At 40.3% G+C, this 16,878-nt stretch overlaps 1 protein-coding gene across 3 annotated transcripts in view; it reads left to right on the top strand.

Annotated features, from left to right (window-relative positions):
* Positions 1-16,878, top strand: part of tecpr1a (tectonin beta-propeller repeat containing 1a) — an 81,927-nt gene that overhangs the window by 8,631 nt on the left and 56,418 nt on the right. For all 3 annotated transcript variants that reach the window (XM_072559822.1, XM_072559823.1, XM_072559821.1), the window contains 6 exons: positions 2,576-2,808; positions 3,980-4,162; positions 8,808-8,930; positions 13,565-13,687; positions 14,398-14,572; positions 15,648-15,748. In XM_072559822.1, the coding sequence (XP_072415923.1) occupies positions 2,584-2,808; positions 3,980-4,162; positions 8,808-8,930; positions 13,565-13,687; positions 14,398-14,572; positions 15,648-15,748 (930 nt within the window). In that variant the 5' untranslated portion in view covers positions 2,576-2,583. The remainder of the gene's footprint in view (positions 1-2,575; positions 2,809-3,979; positions 4,163-8,807; positions 8,931-13,564; positions 13,688-14,397; positions 14,573-15,647; positions 15,749-16,878) is intronic.

Below are 16,878 nucleotides of genomic sequence, written 5' to 3'. Positions count from 1 at the left end.
TAGTCATTAAGAGCCATATCAACATCTGCTTTTACACCTAGGGTATCTTTCTGGTATTTTATGAGTCCTACGCTTTCCTTAGTTATCCTGTTATTCCTGATGTGTTGATAAAACATCCGTGGGTTAATGTTGATTTTGTTTGCCCATATTCTTTGCTATTTCTTTGCTCTTTCAATTACCTTTTTGATTACATTCTCCACTTTCTATACTCTTGGTCTTCTGCAGTATTGAGTTCTTGGATTGCTTATCTTACCCTCTAAGCTCCTTGACATCAAGGAGGCTGTAGATTTGGTCATTCCCCCTTTACCACTGTTAAAATACTCTTCCTTTGAATTCTTGAATCTCCACTTTGAGTATTCCCCTTTGCCCTGACATTGATTTACAATCATTTAGCTGTTTGCATTCCAATTCTACTGAAACAAATCTTCAACTTAGTACAATGGGCCATGCTTTAATTTAGAACTCTTAACTAATGTCCTGTCTGTCCATTTCCATAATTACATTTAAAAAAAACTAAATTATGATTGCTACCACTAAAATGCTCTACCATGGACACCTATCGGGCCAGCTTCTTTTCCTAAAATTAGGTACAGAGTTGTGCCCTCACTTTTAGACTTGCTATGTATCGGTCATAAGTGAGCTACTGAACGCACCTCAAGAATTCTGTTTCCTCAATTCCTTTCACACCAAAACCATTCAGTTAATATGGGTGTGGTTTAAATTCTCTCCTATTACTAATCTATTGTTTTGCAATTCTCAGATTTGCTTATGTGCTTGCTTTCCTAACATTTTTAGATTAGATTGCGTCCAGTGTGGAAGCAGGCCCTTCGGCCCAACAAATCCACACCGACCTTCCGAAGAGCAACCCACCCAGACCCATTCCCCTACATTTACCCTTTCACCTAACACTATGGGCAATTTAGTATGGCCAATTCACCTAACCTGCACATTTTTGGACTGTGGGAGGAAACCGGGGCACCCAGAGGAAACCCAGGCAGACACAGGCAGAATGTGCAAATTCCACACAGACAGTTGCCAGAGGTGGGAATTGAACCCGGGTCTCTAGTGCTGTGAGGCAGCAGTGCTAACCACTGTGCCACCGTGCAGCCAACTCTGGGGGTCTGCAGTACACTCCCAGCAATGAGATTAACCTCTTTTTCTTGTTCTTTAACTCAATTCATATAACTTAATTTGATGATCCTTTTAATATATCTGTTGAGTTCTTTTTCTTGAGGTTCTTACACACTTGATGCAACTGCAGATGCCAACTTCTGTGAACAAGCAAAATTTTATTTGACAAGTACAGCTCAAGCTTTCTAGAGGAACCCTTTAACACACTTCACAACACTTGCAAGGCCAAGTCAAGGGATCTCTCCCAGAACAAAGAAAACAGTCCTTCCTTTATACAAGATCTTTACATCACAGTCAGTAATGCCCACAAGACACCCCCAGCCATCCCCCCCCATAGTCACATGCCACTCAAGACACAATGCAGTGACCTGATCATTTCCAGAAACAGTGTAATGTAAATCATCCCTTAATGGTCAAATCTGTTGTGAATAGGTTTTTTTAACTGCAGGGAATAGTCAGAATTTTAATGGCAATGTTCTTATTGATTTCTGAATAGGAGATGATAATGTAATTCTTTTACTTTGAATAACTGGGAAATGGCCATGCAATTGATTCTGAATGGCAAAGGATGGGAATGTAAATTCCCTACATTCTACCTGTAAGACAGAGACATCCCACCCTAGCCTCAGGACATCCAATTTCAACAAAGCAAATTAACCCTTTAATATCTCATCTTATATCATTCCTCCTCGCAGCTATAATTATTTCTTTGACCAAAATGATTAGCCCCCCCCCCCCCAACTCATTTTTATGCCTCTCTTATCCGAAAACACTGCAACCTGGAATGTTGAACTGCCATTTCTGTCTCTCCTTAAGCCATCTTTATTTACTGCCACATTTCTATCTGTGCTGTCAGCTGCCTCCTGATTAATTTAACTTCTAAAAATTGGACTAGAATATAGAAAAGTTATAGAACTAACAGGGATAGCTGTGGATCAGATTGAAAATAGGAGCAGTGACTAAATGTGCTTTATTGTTTATAAGCAGGTCCTAAGTGAAAGCCATCAAATAAACCTGCTAACAAGATTTCCTGTGATAAAAACTTTGTACCATGAACTCACATTAATCTACTAACTACTAATGAAGCCCAATGTTAGCAGGTTTTTTTTTCTGGATTTCTCCAAATGCATCAGAAGATTATTCAATAACAGACATTTCAAAATCAAAGCTGCATTGGCAACCACAGAAATTTCAGAATCACTTCAAGTACTGTTCCAGTTGAGCATTGTTCCCAGTTTGTTCCTACTTAGTATGGCTTCAACAGATTATTATCAATTCTGCCAGATTACAGAAGATTGTTCAGGGTTACTCAATGTTTCTGGCTTGTGCTTTCATAAGTTATTGCTTGGGAAATTGTTTGGGGAAAAACATGAGGATTGATTGATAGGAGGTGATCAGTAGCAGACAGTCAAATTTACTAATGGAATTCACTCCTCCTTAATAGAAGGTGGCATGCCTAGTTCCCTTCTATGGGCTGTGGATGTACATGGAAGAGTTTATAGCCTCTCTACAGCTGGACAGTACTGGGAGTTGTGCAAAGATGAAAGCTTACAATTTAAGAGATTGGCAGCTGTTAAGCAGTGCTGCTGGGGAATTGCATGCGACCATCAGATCTATGTCTACGTCCATTCAAGTGAAGTCCCAATCCATTACCAAGAAGAGACCTATGAAAATCAGGTATGGACACTTAAAATTAGATAGCCTTTTGTTCATGCTGATAATTTATATTGTTATTTGTTTTACCCTTTTACGAGACAGGGCACTTGTCTTGCCTCCTGAATGCCCTCAGTACTACTCATTGGCTGAGATGAAGCCAAATGCACAACATTGTACACATTTAGAGTCATAGAGATGTACAGCATGGAAACAGACCCTTCAGTCCAACTCGTCCATGCCGACCAGATATCCCAACCCAATCTGGTCCCACCTGCTAGCACCCGGCCTATATTCCTCCAGACCCTTCCTATTCATCTCTCCATCCAGATGCCTTTTAAATATTGCAATTGTACTAGCCTCCACCATTTCCTCTGGCAGCTCATTCCATGCACATACCACCCTCTGTGTGAAAAAGTTGCCCCTTAGGTCTCTTTTATGTCTTTCCCCTCTCACACTTAACCTATGCCCTCTAGTTCTGGATTCCCCACCCCTGGGAAAAGATTACGTCTATTTATCCTATCCATGCCCCTCATGATAAACCTCTATAAGATCACCCCTCAGCCTGTGATGCTCCAGGGAAAACTATTTCTGAAATGTCACAAACCTTTTCAAATGTAATAACTTGTTTTGAAGTACATTTAGTTATAGTTGTTTCTTTTTCACACAGCAAAATCCCACAGCAAAATTTTGAGATTAGTTCATCAGTTTTATATTTGATAATGTCAGTGGCAGAAGGAAAATTGGCCAGGACTTTGTGGAGTTCATTTAAAGTTCTATTCTCATTTTAAAATCCAAATCTGATATTTGATAGTGCTATTGACTGCATGAGTTCTAGTCATTTAGAGTTGACTGTTCTGTAACAACATAAAAGTGCCTTCACATTTAAATACCAACTGAGACCAAATTCAATATTGTGCCCTCTGAACAGAATAAATTTCTTATGTAGCTACTTCTAGCCATAGCTACCAATAACCACAAAAGTAGATATGATCAAGCGAGAAGGTGAAATATGAATAAAATAGCATTTATTGTCATGTGATTTTACAAAAGAAATATAGTGAAACGTTTTATCTGTCATCTGTGGCTGTGCTGTGTAACAATTAAAGTAAAATTCTATAACTAGACTTGTTAAAAGTGTGTAGTGTCTATGCATATTATGCCTGTGAGATATGTTTTGTTAATCTCAATGTAGCGATGGAATCCTGTGGATGGTTTCAGTGACCGCCTTCTACCCAGTGACCGCTGGCAATGGAGTGATGTTACAGGTTTGATCCATCAACCACTAAATGAGTTTAAACTTGCTTCACCGCAATGGGAGTGGGAATCTGACTGGTACGTGGATGAAAATATTGGAGGAGAGCCAACAGAAAAAGGGGTAAGAAGGTACAAGTGTTTGTGGTTATGATAAACATGAGTGAATGGTATTCCAAGCAAGCAGACAGCAGTGTGTTGAGGTTGCCTGTATCCTCTTTTGATTTTCCATCTTTCCCAATCAGAATTTTACATAGCAAAGTTACAAAGGTTTAAGATCTGTTCTGGAAGGACGAATTGTAAGTTTTTTTTCATGAATTGGTTAAGAATTTATAAAAAGGAAAATATAGTTTCAGTTAATAACGTAGAGTCATGGCAGATCAGATGTGCAAGATGATTTCCTGCTGTGGTGTAACTGTATGATTCTATGTGCTCCCCTCAAGTTCACCTCTAGATTGTCTGTTTGATTAATACTTTGTATCTTTTCTCATGAACTCCAGCATTTGTTTATTTTTCACACTACCTGGAAGCACTGGACTAGTGACATTTCACCTGTACTATCTTACAATGGCTTAACGCTGTATCATAAAGGCATTGAAAAATGTTGGGAATTAGCTCTAGAAAAATTCCGTTATGTTTTTCTGCTTAGTGCATTGTCAATCATCCAAAGACAATGTCACAGGCTGTAGCACAATGTAGTTAAAGTTTTTCTGTAGTTTTTTGTTGCAGTGAAAATATGCTACAGCATCTCCTATGGTCTTTGTGATTTCAGCTAGGAAAGCTTTTAGGTGAATAGGTAGGCATTCGTTAGACCCCTCAGTGTTATTGGACTCTTTGGTTGAAGAATGTTCTGATCTGTGATTGCCTTATCTGTTCATTTCATTGTACAGTGTATGAGATCATCCCGTCTCAGCAAAGGTTTCCATTCTTATCTGTACTGGAGACAGAGGATGGTGGCAGAGGGTTGTTTTTCAGACTGTAGGCCTGTGAGCAATGGTGTTCCACAGAGATTGGTATGGGAACACTTTTGTTTATCATTTGTATAAGCAATTTGGATGAAAATTTAGGAAGCATGGTTAGTAAGTTTGTGGATGACACCAAAATTGGTGGTATAGTTGACAGTGAAGAAGGTTATCTAAGATTACAAAAGAATCTTGATCAATTGGACCAATAGGATGAGGAGTTGGAGATGGAGGTTAATTTGGATAAATGCGAGGTTTTGCAATTTGCTAACAAACAAGGGCAGGACTTATACAGTTAATGGTAGAGCCCTGAGGAGTGTTGTCAATCAGGAATACGTAGGGGTTCAGGTACATATTTCTTTGAAAGTTGCATCACAAGTAGACAGTGTGGTAAAGAAGGCGTTTGACTTTTTAGATTAGATTAGATTCCCTACAGCGTGGAAACAGGCCCTTCGGCCCAACCAGTCCACACCGACCCTCCAAAGAGTAACCCACCCAGACCCATTTCCCTCTTGCTTGCCTTCATTGTTCAAACCATTGAGGATAGGAGTTGGGATGTCATGTTGCAGTTGTACAGGACATTGGTGAGGTCACTTTTGGAGAAGTGTGTACAGTTCTGATCACCCTGCTATAGGAAGGATATTATTAAACTGGAGAGGGGGCAGAAAAGATATTACCAGGACTAGAGGTTTGAGTTATAAAGAGATGCTGAATAGGCTGGGACTTTTCTCACTGCAATATAGGAGGCTGAGAGATAACCTTTATAGAGGCTTATAAAATCATGAGGGGTATAGATAAGGTAAATAACAAAGGTCTTTTCCCTAAGGTGGGGGAGTTCAAAACTAGAGGACACTTTTTAAGATGAGAGAAGAAAGCTTTAAAAAGGACCTGAAGGGCAACTTTTTAAAATAGAGAGTGATCCATAGGCAGAATGAACTGCCAGAGGAAGAAGTAGATGCTGGTACAGTTAGAACATTTAAAAGACGTCTGGACAGGTACATGAATAGGAGAAAGTGAGGACTGCACATGTTGGAGATCAGAGTCTAAATTTGTGGTGCTGGAAAAGCACAGTTGGTCAGGCAGCATCCGAGGAGCGGGAGAGCCGACGTTTCAAGCATAAGCTCTTCATCAGAAATGAGGGGGTGGCCCAAGGGGCCTGAGAGATAAATGGGAGGTGGGTGGGGCTCAGGGGAAGGTAGCTGGGAATGCAATAGGTAGATAGAGGTGGGGGGTGATGGTGATAGGTCAGAAAGGAGGGTGGAGTGGATGTGTGGGAAGAAGATGAACAGGTAAACAGTTCAATAGGGCGGTGCTGAGTTGGAAGGTTGTTTTTGGGATAAGGTTGGGGGGTTGGGGGCAGGGAGGAGGGGGAGTGAGCGAGGAAATGAAGAAACTGGTGAAATCTACATTGATCCCATGTGGTTGGAGGGTCCCAAGGCGGAAGATGAGGCATTCTTCCTCCAGGCATTGGGTGGCTAGAGTTTGGTGGTGGAGGTGGCCTAGGACTTGTATGTCCTTGGTGGAGTGGGAGGGGGAATTGAAGTATTCAGCCACAGGGCAGTGGGGTTCTGAAGTGCATGTGTCCCAGAACTTTCTCTGAAATGTTCCGCAAGTTGGCATCCTGTCTCCCCAATGTAGAGGAGATCATACTGAGAGCAACAGACACAGTAGTTGATGTGTGTGGAAGTACAGGTAAATCTCTGTCGGATGTGGAAGGATCCTTTGGGGCCTTGGATGGTGGTGAGTAGGGAGGTGTGGGCACAGGTTTTGCACTTCTTGCGGTGGCAAGGAAAGGTACTGGGAATGGAGTGTGGGTTGGTGGGGGCCATGGACCTCACAAGAGAGTTGCAGAGGGAATGGTCTCTGTGGAAGGTAGATAGGGGTTGGGAGGGAAATATATCCCTGGTGGTGGGGTCTGTTTGTAGGAGGCGGAAATGGCGGAGGATGATGTATGGTATCCAGGTGTTAGTGGGGTGGAAGGTGTGGACCGGGGCGTTCTGGCCTTGTTGTGATTGGAGGGGTGGGGTTCAAGGGTGGAGATGCGCTGGAAGATGTTGTCGACCATGTGGAGGGGAAATTGCGATCGTTGAAGAAGGAGGCCATCTGCAATGTTCTATAGTGGAATTGGTCCTCTTGGGAGCAGATGTGACGGAGGCAGAGGAATTGTGAGTAGGGGATAGCGATTTTACAGGAGGCAGAGTGGGAGGAGGTGTAGTCTAGGTAGCTGTGGGAGTCAGTGGGTTTGAAGTAGAAGTCTGTGTTGAGTCTGTCGCAGGAAATAGAGATGGAGAAGTCCAGGAAGGGGAGGGAGCTGTCCGAGATGGTCCAGTTGAATTTGAGGTCAGGGTTGAAGATATTGGTGGTTGATGAACTGTTCAACCTCCTCGCGGGAGCACAAGGTGGCACCGATACAGTCATTGAGATAGCGGAGGAAAAGGTGGGGAATGGTGCCAGTGTAGCTGCGGAAGATGGACTGTTCCACGTACCTGACGAAGCGGTAGGCATAGCTGGGGCCCATGCAGGTGCCCATGGCTACCCCTTTTGTTTGGAGGAAGTGGGAGGATTCAAAGGAAACATTGTTAAGGGTAGGAAGGGTTTAGAGGGATTTGGACTGAAAGCAGGCAAATGGGACTAGTTTAGTTTGGGAAATTTGATCGAAGGGTCTGTTTCTGTGCTCCATGACTCCACTGGAATATCCATGCTGGCCTCCTGTAGGTGAGTGAAAAGAGCCTTGTCATTGGACTGGTTGGCCTTACATGCTCCACCTCTTTCTTAGTGTCTTGTGTGTATTCGTGTCACCATTTTCCAGGTCTTCTTCATTAATGTGATTTTTAGAACATTTGAGTTGGGCTTCTGCTTCTTATCAATGATCATGACAACATGAAAAATCAGTTACCTTTGGAATGAGTTTTTATGTTCCTAATCAGCCCTAAATCATTGGCTCGGGCTTGGTCACCGTAAGACCAAGCTTGCTTTGTTTGATACATTTTGACCAGATTTCTGATCTATGCTTCAAAAATGCAGTACAAGTTTTGTTAACTTGTACTGCAAAGTAATATAGCTTCTTTGACTTGCTTATCATCAGTAGCAGCAACCTTTCAGTGCCATGGTCTGCATCAACATAATGGCAGTGATTTGTCTTGATTTCACCTTCCACAGTTGCACATTTCATCATTAAATATTAAAGAGCAATCTGGTTAATGATGTTGAAATTATATGGTTTCATCCACATTAAAAATGTCTCTTGGCACATACCCTTTCAGAATGTGGGCATGACCATTTTGCAATCATGTCATTGATTGTTTTACTGTTGCACCATCACTGTTTTTTAAACCGAAGACTAGGTCATGCATGATCTTGAATTAGTCCAACCATCTATTACTACACGCTTGTGACCCAGCCCCTTTGCCAGAGTGAGCCTCCTTTCCTGCAGAATTGGTCCAGAGATGGGAATGTTCTGTCTCGAGCCTTCTGGATCCACGTTCGCATAGCTTCAGCATCAGGAAAAGCAGCAATTCTCATTCTCTTCCTTGCTTGGTCAAACTGACTTTCATCTTGTGCCTCAGAATTGTTTACAGAATCTTGATAATGGAAAATCCCACTCATTAATGATATCTGATTTTTGTTTTGTACTAATTTTCCTCTTGTTTTATCAACTTTGCTTCCAATTGATAGCATTTTAATGTTCTCATAGGTTTAGCCATACTGGCATGGTTTAAGGATTCCATAGGCTTTAGAGCAAAGAAAGAGGCTACTTAGTCCAATGGTCTTTGCATTACCCAAAGCTGATTGTGTTTCCTATTTTAGGGTTGGACATATGCCATTGATTTTCCTGCCACTTACACAAAAGACAAGCGGTGGAATTCTTGTGTGCGTAGACGGCGATGGATCCGATACAGAAGATACAATGCATGTGACATGTGGGCAAAGGTTTGTAGACTAGTCTATCCTCCAGAATAGATTTTTCTTTGAATTTTCAGAGTTAGCCTTTTAAATGACTCATGACAGGAATATGTGGACTTATTCGTGAATAAATTACTCTGTTGTACATTGAATGAATTTTCCCTGTTTTTGCATTCAGTATCCTGCAAATGCCCATTCTTGCTGCTTTTTGTAGGATTATAAACCTACAATGTGGTTGGACCTAGTTAGAAAATACTATACAGATAGTATTGCAAGAGTTACCTTTGGTGTGTCTAGTGGGTAATGTGTGCTGATTTCTTTGTCAATTAAGCAATGTTAATTTAATTTTAGCAAAAAATATTATTAATCTTTCTTCAAGGTGGAAAACCAACAGGTAAGGTGGAAAAGAATGAATCTGATTTTATGTGAACTTTGTTCTGCTATGGAGCTTAGTAAGCACAAAGTCTAAAATTGACTACTTGATCTCTCATGTAGTTAATTACACAACATAACTAACCAGGACAGGTATGATATGTCACATGGGCTACTTCCATGCTGTATTATTTTTTGATTCAGCCGAAAGAAAAGTGTTACACATTTCGCGTATTTTTACATCAACTAAGTTGTGTCCGAGCAAAACCACTTCCAATAGTTTAGAGCATTTCTACCTTCTTCTCACATCATGTTGTAGACTATCCTATAAGCACTATAGTCTCTCATATGGCTTAACATCAAACTTTCCATGACCATCACCCCTCTAAAATGCCTTAAGAGGGACACTTATGAAAATTAATATACTAGATGATCAATTGCAAGAGTACAGGGAATGGTGACTACAACAATGGCATTCTGGGCAGCCAGTTGTGGGCCAATAAACTGGAGGCAGGTGAACATGTGATAAAATCTTCAAGAATAAACTTGTCCAGAATTGGCAACCAGCCAGTGGTGGTATGAAGAATCTCATAATTGTGACAGTGTAGAAGGAGGCCATTCAGCCCATCATGTCTGCACCAGCTTTCCAGCAAGCATTATGATTTCAAGGTATATTTTTCTGTCTTTTCCCCATGTCGTTGTGCATTGTTACTATTCAAATAATCACCTTCTTGAATGCCTCAATTGAACCTATCTCCACCACACTTTCATGCTGTGCATTCTAGACCTGTGTGGAGGAGTTCTTTCTCCACATCATCATTCTTCTGTTTTGCAATCTCTTCAAATTAGTGCCCTCTCATTCTTAATGCTTTTTATAAGTAGGAACAGTTTCTCCCTATCTACTTTATCCAGATTTCTCCTGATTTTTGAAAATGTCAACAAAATCTCCTCTTAACCTTCTCATTTCTCAGAAAAACAATCCCAACTTCTCCAATCTATCCTCAACAGTAGTTTCACATTCTTGGAACCTTTCTTGTAAACTTCTTCTGCAATCTGTGCAATGCATCACATTTTTTCTAACATATGCTGCCGAGAATTCAGCACAATATTCTAGCTGAGGTCTAGTATCTTATACAGGTTGTGTATAACATCCCTACTCGTATTCTCTATGTCCTTATTAATAAGCCCTAGAATACTGTATACTTTGTTAACTGCTATCTCCACCTGACCTTCCTTCAATAATTTATACACATGTACACCCAGGTGTCTCTACTCTTGCACAACCTTTAGACTGGTATCATCTTTACACTCCCTGCATGCTTTTTTTTAACAAAATGTATCACCTTCAAATACATTTGTACTTCTTTAAATTGAACTTCATCTGCCACCTGTCCACCCACTCCACTACTTGTTGATGCTATTTTGAAGTTCTCCAGTCCTCCTCATAGCTTACAGTGCTTCCATGTTTTGTACTGTCCGCAATCTTTGAAATTGACCCTCTATTCCAAGATCTAGATTGTTAATATAAATCAGGAAAAACAAGGGTCCCAATACCGACTTTGGGGTACTCCACTGCAAATGTTCCTCCAACTGAAAAATATCCATAATTCATGACTATTTCCTGTCACTCAGCCAATTTTATCTCAGCTTTACTACTGACATCCTATTTCATGAGCTAGAAATTTTCTCCATTATGTGGTACAGTATTGACCAATTTTTGAAGTCCATATACATGTCATAAAGTGCATTACCATTATCAACCTTCTCTATTCCATCTTCAGATAACTCCAGCATGTTATTTAAACATGAATTTCTCTGAATAAATCCATTCTAGCTTTTCTTAAGTAGCTCACATTGTCCATATGGCAATTAATTCTATCCCAGACATTTCCCCACTACCAAAGTTAAATCGACTGTTCTGTAATTGTTGATCCTATCCTTGCAGCCTTTTCGGACCAAGAGTATAAAGTTTGCAGTTCTCCAGTCCTCTAGCATCCATTCTAATTCGGGGAAGGCTGAAGAATTTAGCCGGTCCCTCTGCATTTTCCACTTATAGTTCTTTCGATATCCTTGATACCTAACATCAGGTCCTAGGTTTTTGTCAAGTCTAAATATCAATAGTTTATCTAATATCTCTTCTTTCTCAATTTTGAAGCTTTATAGTGGCTGAGTTACCTCCTTTGCCACAATGGGCTGGATAATATCTGCTTTCTTGGTAAAGGAAGATGCAAAGTATGAAGTTAATACCTCAGCCATTTCCCCTTGCCTTCACATTTAAGTCTCCTTTTTGGTCCATAAGTAGCCCTACTCTTTTTCACCACCCTTTATTATTTATATGCCCATTGATATGATAGCTGCCAGTCTATTTTCATACTTCTTCTTTGCTTCTCTGATTTACTTTTGTACCTCCTCTCTGAAATTTCTAAGTTTAACTTGGTTCTCAGTTGTATTTTCTATTTGACACTTATTAGAAGAACAAATTTTCTTCTTTACTCCAACTTCAATCTCCATTTTCATCCAGGAATCTCTGGATTTACTTGCCCTACTTTTTCTGTTTTGAACGAATGTACCATGACTGTAGCTGAATCATTTCTTGAAGGAAGTACATTGCTCAAGTATAGTTTATCCCACCAACTTTTGACTCCAGTCTATTTAACCCAGTTCCATTCTTGCCCCGCTATTCTGTCCCGGTTAATTATCCCTACTCCAGATTATCCATTGTCCTTTTTCCACTGTAATCATAAATTTTCTGATACAATGGTCACTACAAATTATTACTGTCACATAAATATTCTCTCAATGAGACTTAAACTACTTGGCTCATTTCATTTTCGAGGTCCAGCTATGGCAGTGCTGCCTTTCTTGTTGGATTTGATCTATGCTGTTGTAAAACAATGGTCCTGAATATCTTCAAAGAATGCTTGCTCCTCAGTCCTTAACACTACCACTGTCCCAGTGTATATTTAGGTAATTGAAGTCTCCCATTATAAATACTTTGTAATACTTGGACCTCTCTATGATTTCTTTGCAGATTTGTTCCTCAACATCCTATCCACAAGCTAGTGGTCTGGAGGCTACGCTGAGCAATGTAGTTACACCTTTTTAGATTCTTACCTTTAACCATATCAATTTTGACCTTGAACCTTTTGATACATCCTGTTAATCAAAGCTAGCACCCCTAATCCTTTTCTTCCTAAGCTAACTTCCTTGAACACCTTCTAACCAAATAAATTGAAGATACCGTAACCAGGAATATCTAACACCCAGACCTGCCCATCCTTCAGCCAAGTCTCTCTTAATATTATAACATTATACTGTGTGTGGCAATCTGTGTCTGTGACTTACCAATCTTATTTTCTATTCTCTGCAATTCTCATAAATGCAGTGTGATCCTGACTCAATGTTTTTATTCTCCTTATTCCAACTCCATCTATGAACTTACTACTCTCTATTCCAGTATTTGGTGGATCCTGGTATTGTATCTCTCCTGGTTCCACACCTGTGAAGAGCAATTTTGAAGCCTGCTCCACCACTAGCAAAACACTCCATCCCCTGGAACTCAGCCTCAGCTCTATTACATATACAGCCATAAAACACCAATCTGTTCCCATAATTAATGTATGCCCTGTCACTAATATTCTTCCACTCTTTTTTTCCTTCTGTACAGTTGGCCCACCAATGGTGCCACAAGCCTAGTGCTTGCTGCATTCTCTGAGGAACCATCACCTTCATCGTATCCAGAATGGAAAGCTGATTCTTGAACTAGACCTCAAGGAACTGTTACACAATTGCCTGGTTCTCTTGAACTGCCAGGTGGTCACTGATTCCCTATCTGCCTGCAAGCCCCTAATCTACAGTGTGACCACTGTATGTTTTATCCACGTAACTAAGCCTGGCAGGTGCACCATAGTAACTCCAAAAACCCAATGCTCAAGTTACTGCAGCTGGTGATACGTCCTGTACATTGGGTTTCCCTTCAGCTAACACTATCTCTTGACTGTGCTGAAATTCCTGATATTATAGAAACACAATCTGATTTGGAACCTGAGAGTTCAGTAACATAAAACCAAAAGAACCACAATTGTTAATGATGTGAAAAAAGTCATAAGATTTTGATCCCATGATGTACTTTTACAGTAATGTCAATGCAAGTATGCCTTGTAATTCATATAGTGAATGTGAAGTGTTTTGTTTTAAATTTAAATGCTTTTAAATTAATCAATTTGGAATGAAACAGCAAAGTAGAAGCTTGTTGCATGTTGTTTTTAACTGAGATTTTTTAAAATCAGATTCCTTTACAAGAGACTGGACCACTGCCAGATCCCTTTAATGATATTGCAGTAGGAGGATGGGAAATCACTGATGAACCTTTAGGACATCTTTCAGTCTGGGCAGTAACAGTACAAGGAAAGGTACAGTAAATTCAAAGAGGTATTGTCATGGGAATGTTTAATCTGAAAATATTTGCAGAAGCAACATGACCAAAACTATGCAGATTCAATTCCACCTGAAGTGACTGGCTAGCAATCAAGAATGTGAATGCCTTCCCCTTCTTCTGCAGTAGTCACCACAGACTACATTGAAGGCAGTGTTCCTACCCTGGTGTTGAAACCATGAATCATATCCCTTTTCTATCACTTTTTAAAAAGAATGTGTATACTTGCCAGTCTTTGCAATTTAACAACAAATGTACAACAGACGTGACACTAGGCTGAACCTCCTGCTGTAGGGGATCTTGTCTGCTGATGGGAGACTGCTACTCCCTTTTCTCGGGTACAACTGCTGGCCAATCAGACACCAGCAGCTCGTGCGCTCAGCAGCATCCTGCCATCAGTTTCAGGGTCATGGAGGACCTAGGCCAGGATGGGAGTCATTAAATGCCCTTCCTACTTCCAAGCTTGTCACTTGAGAGAGCAAAATGTTTTGCCCATAATTTCAGTACATGTTTGTGTTTCTCTACAAGTTTTGTGGCAAGTACTATAGTTAAACGTTGAATCCAGAAGAATACTTTAAGACTGTTTTAAGACATACAGGTCTTTTGAAAGGACAAATGTTTTCCTCAGAACAAAAGGTATTGACCTGAACCAGTGTGATGTATAACTTAGCATTTGGTTTCTTTCAGGTATTCTATAGAGAAAATATAAATGACCAGAATCCTGAAGGTTCTATATGGACTGAAATCCAGACTCCTGGGGAAGTAGTTCAGATAACTTGTGGACCGGGAGATCTTTTGTGTGCTGTATTATGGGAAGGTCAGCTGATTGTGAGGGATGGAATAAACAGAGAGAATCCTAAAGGTATACAATGTTTGAGTTTAGCATGAATGCACTCGTAATTATTGTTAATATATTGATATAGAATATCAAAGTTAGGAATCTCATTGAATATGCAGGCAAGAAAGTGTCTACCTAAAATTGCAAATAAGTATAAAGTGCAGAAAGAGCTCATTCAGCAAATGGTCTTTGTGCATTGAAATTTAGATTTTTGTATTGTAGATGTTGTGAATCAGGAACACTAAAGCATACACTCTATTTAGATATAACCCAAATGACATTATTACTTTCTGCAATGTTCCATCAAGCAACATCATGCTTCCAAATGTCATCCTGATGAGGCAGAGCAGAAGCACAGAAGGAAAGAAAAGGAAGACATTCCGTCACACCAAATCCCATTACCCCATGAGTCATTCTATGCCATGTGCCCAAAGACCTGTTCAGCCGATTCAGTCCCATAAAGACTCAGAACAGAAATTTGTGACCCTAAATAGACATCACTCTCCAATCAAGGGACAGCTGCAATGCCTGTCACTCCTTGGAACAGCAAAAGGTTCCACCCAATAATGGAAACCTCTTTGACACAAAGATAGTAATATGATCCTTTTAGTGTGGTTGAAAGCTGTAAGCTAGTAAAAGAAGTATGAGACATGGTTGTTAAATTAATCAATGCAGTCAGCCACTGACCTCATATTTGATGACAAATGAGGAAGTCATGTTTTGGGTATGTGAATACTGCAGCGGTCCAGGAAGATGGATTTACAATTTAGGGCTAGAGTTTAACTGTTAGTCATGTTTGGAAACAGCCAGATTAAGTAATTTAAAATTATGAAAAAATCTGGACAACGGGAATTCACCGAGAGGCCAGTGCTTTACTGTTCAGTGTGGCATGTTGAGGCATTTTTGATAAAATTATATTTCTTCGGACTTAATTTTCACAAAGTCTTTATGAATAGATGAAAAGCCTTGTCTTTTCATTTATTTATTCATAAATTAAACTGCTGCATCTTGGTCAACTAATAGCCCAAGACACTGCAGTTTTCCACTGGGTGTCATGTTACGGATGCTATAAATGTGTTCTCTGTTACTTGATCTATAGGAAGTTCTTGGAAGATTGTTGAACCACCAAACTCTGAAAATGGTCTTGTTCAGGTATCAGTGGGCGTTAATGTACTATGGGCTATCACACGGGACAGAAGAGTAAGTACACAAACTGCAGGTAGTCTATACAATATTATTGTTAGCGAGGTTTTGGATGTAGGTTTGCTCACTGAGCTGGAAGGTTCATTTCCAGACATTTTGTCACCCTACTAGGTAACATCTTCAGTGGGCCCCAGGTGAAGTACTGCTAAAAACTCCTGCTTTCTATTTATATGTTTGGGTTTCTTTGGGATGGTGTTGTCATTTCCTGTGGTGAAGTCACTTCCTGTTCCTTTTGTCAAGGGTGGTAGATGGGGTCTAACTCAATGTATTTGTTGATAGAGTTAGACCCCATCTACCACCCCCTGAGAAAAGGAACAGGAAGTGACTTCACTACAGGAAATGACATCACCCACCCAAAGAAACCCAAACATATAAAGCAGGAATTTTCAGCAGTGCTTCGCCTGAGTCCCACTGAAGATGATACCTAGTAGGGTGACGAAACGTCTGGAAATGAACCTTCCAGCTCAGCGAGCAAACCTACATCCACAATATTATTGTAAATAATATATGCATTGGTTTGGGGTTCCTCAGCTGAGACCAGGAAATAAATCATAAACCACAATTTTGAACATGGACCCTTTGTTTTCTGCACAGTCATTGCTGTACTACAAGATGTAATAATAGTGAGCTCTTAGAGGATGGTTAGTGGTGGACGGCATTGTGAACCAGCTGTGAGCTTTCTCAAATTATATCTGCTTTCTAAAGCCAAACAATATTTTTAAATAGTGCAGCTCTTTAAGTTGATAAGAGTTGTGTGTATGCAAAGGAGACAAATAGTCAGAGACATACAGCACAGAAACAGACCTTTCAGTCCAACTCGTCAATGCCAACCAGATATCCTAAACTAATCTAGTCCCATTTCCCAGCACTTGGCCCATATCCCTTCAAACTCTTCCTATTCATATACCCATCCAAATGCCTTTTAAATGTTGTAATTATAATGAGAGAAAAACCATGGTCTGTCCCTTGTGCTCAGGATCTAACAGAATGATTCCATTCCCTTCCTGTCAATGGCTGCTGGATGATAGCTGATTGTTCATGACCGGGTTCACTCCCCATTCATGGAGGACAGTGACTTCAATATTTGCCTGGGACTAGAGACCTCCATCAGCATAAGGAAGCAGATA

Source organism: Chiloscyllium punctatum, chromosome 40, assembly GCF_047496795.1.
Source record: "Chiloscyllium punctatum isolate Juve2018m chromosome 40, sChiPun1.3, whole genome shotgun sequence".
Lineage (NCBI taxonomy): Eukaryota > Metazoa > Chordata > Chondrichthyes > Orectolobiformes > Hemiscylliidae > Chiloscyllium > Chiloscyllium punctatum.
This window is presented reverse-complemented; position numbering and strand designations above follow the sequence as displayed.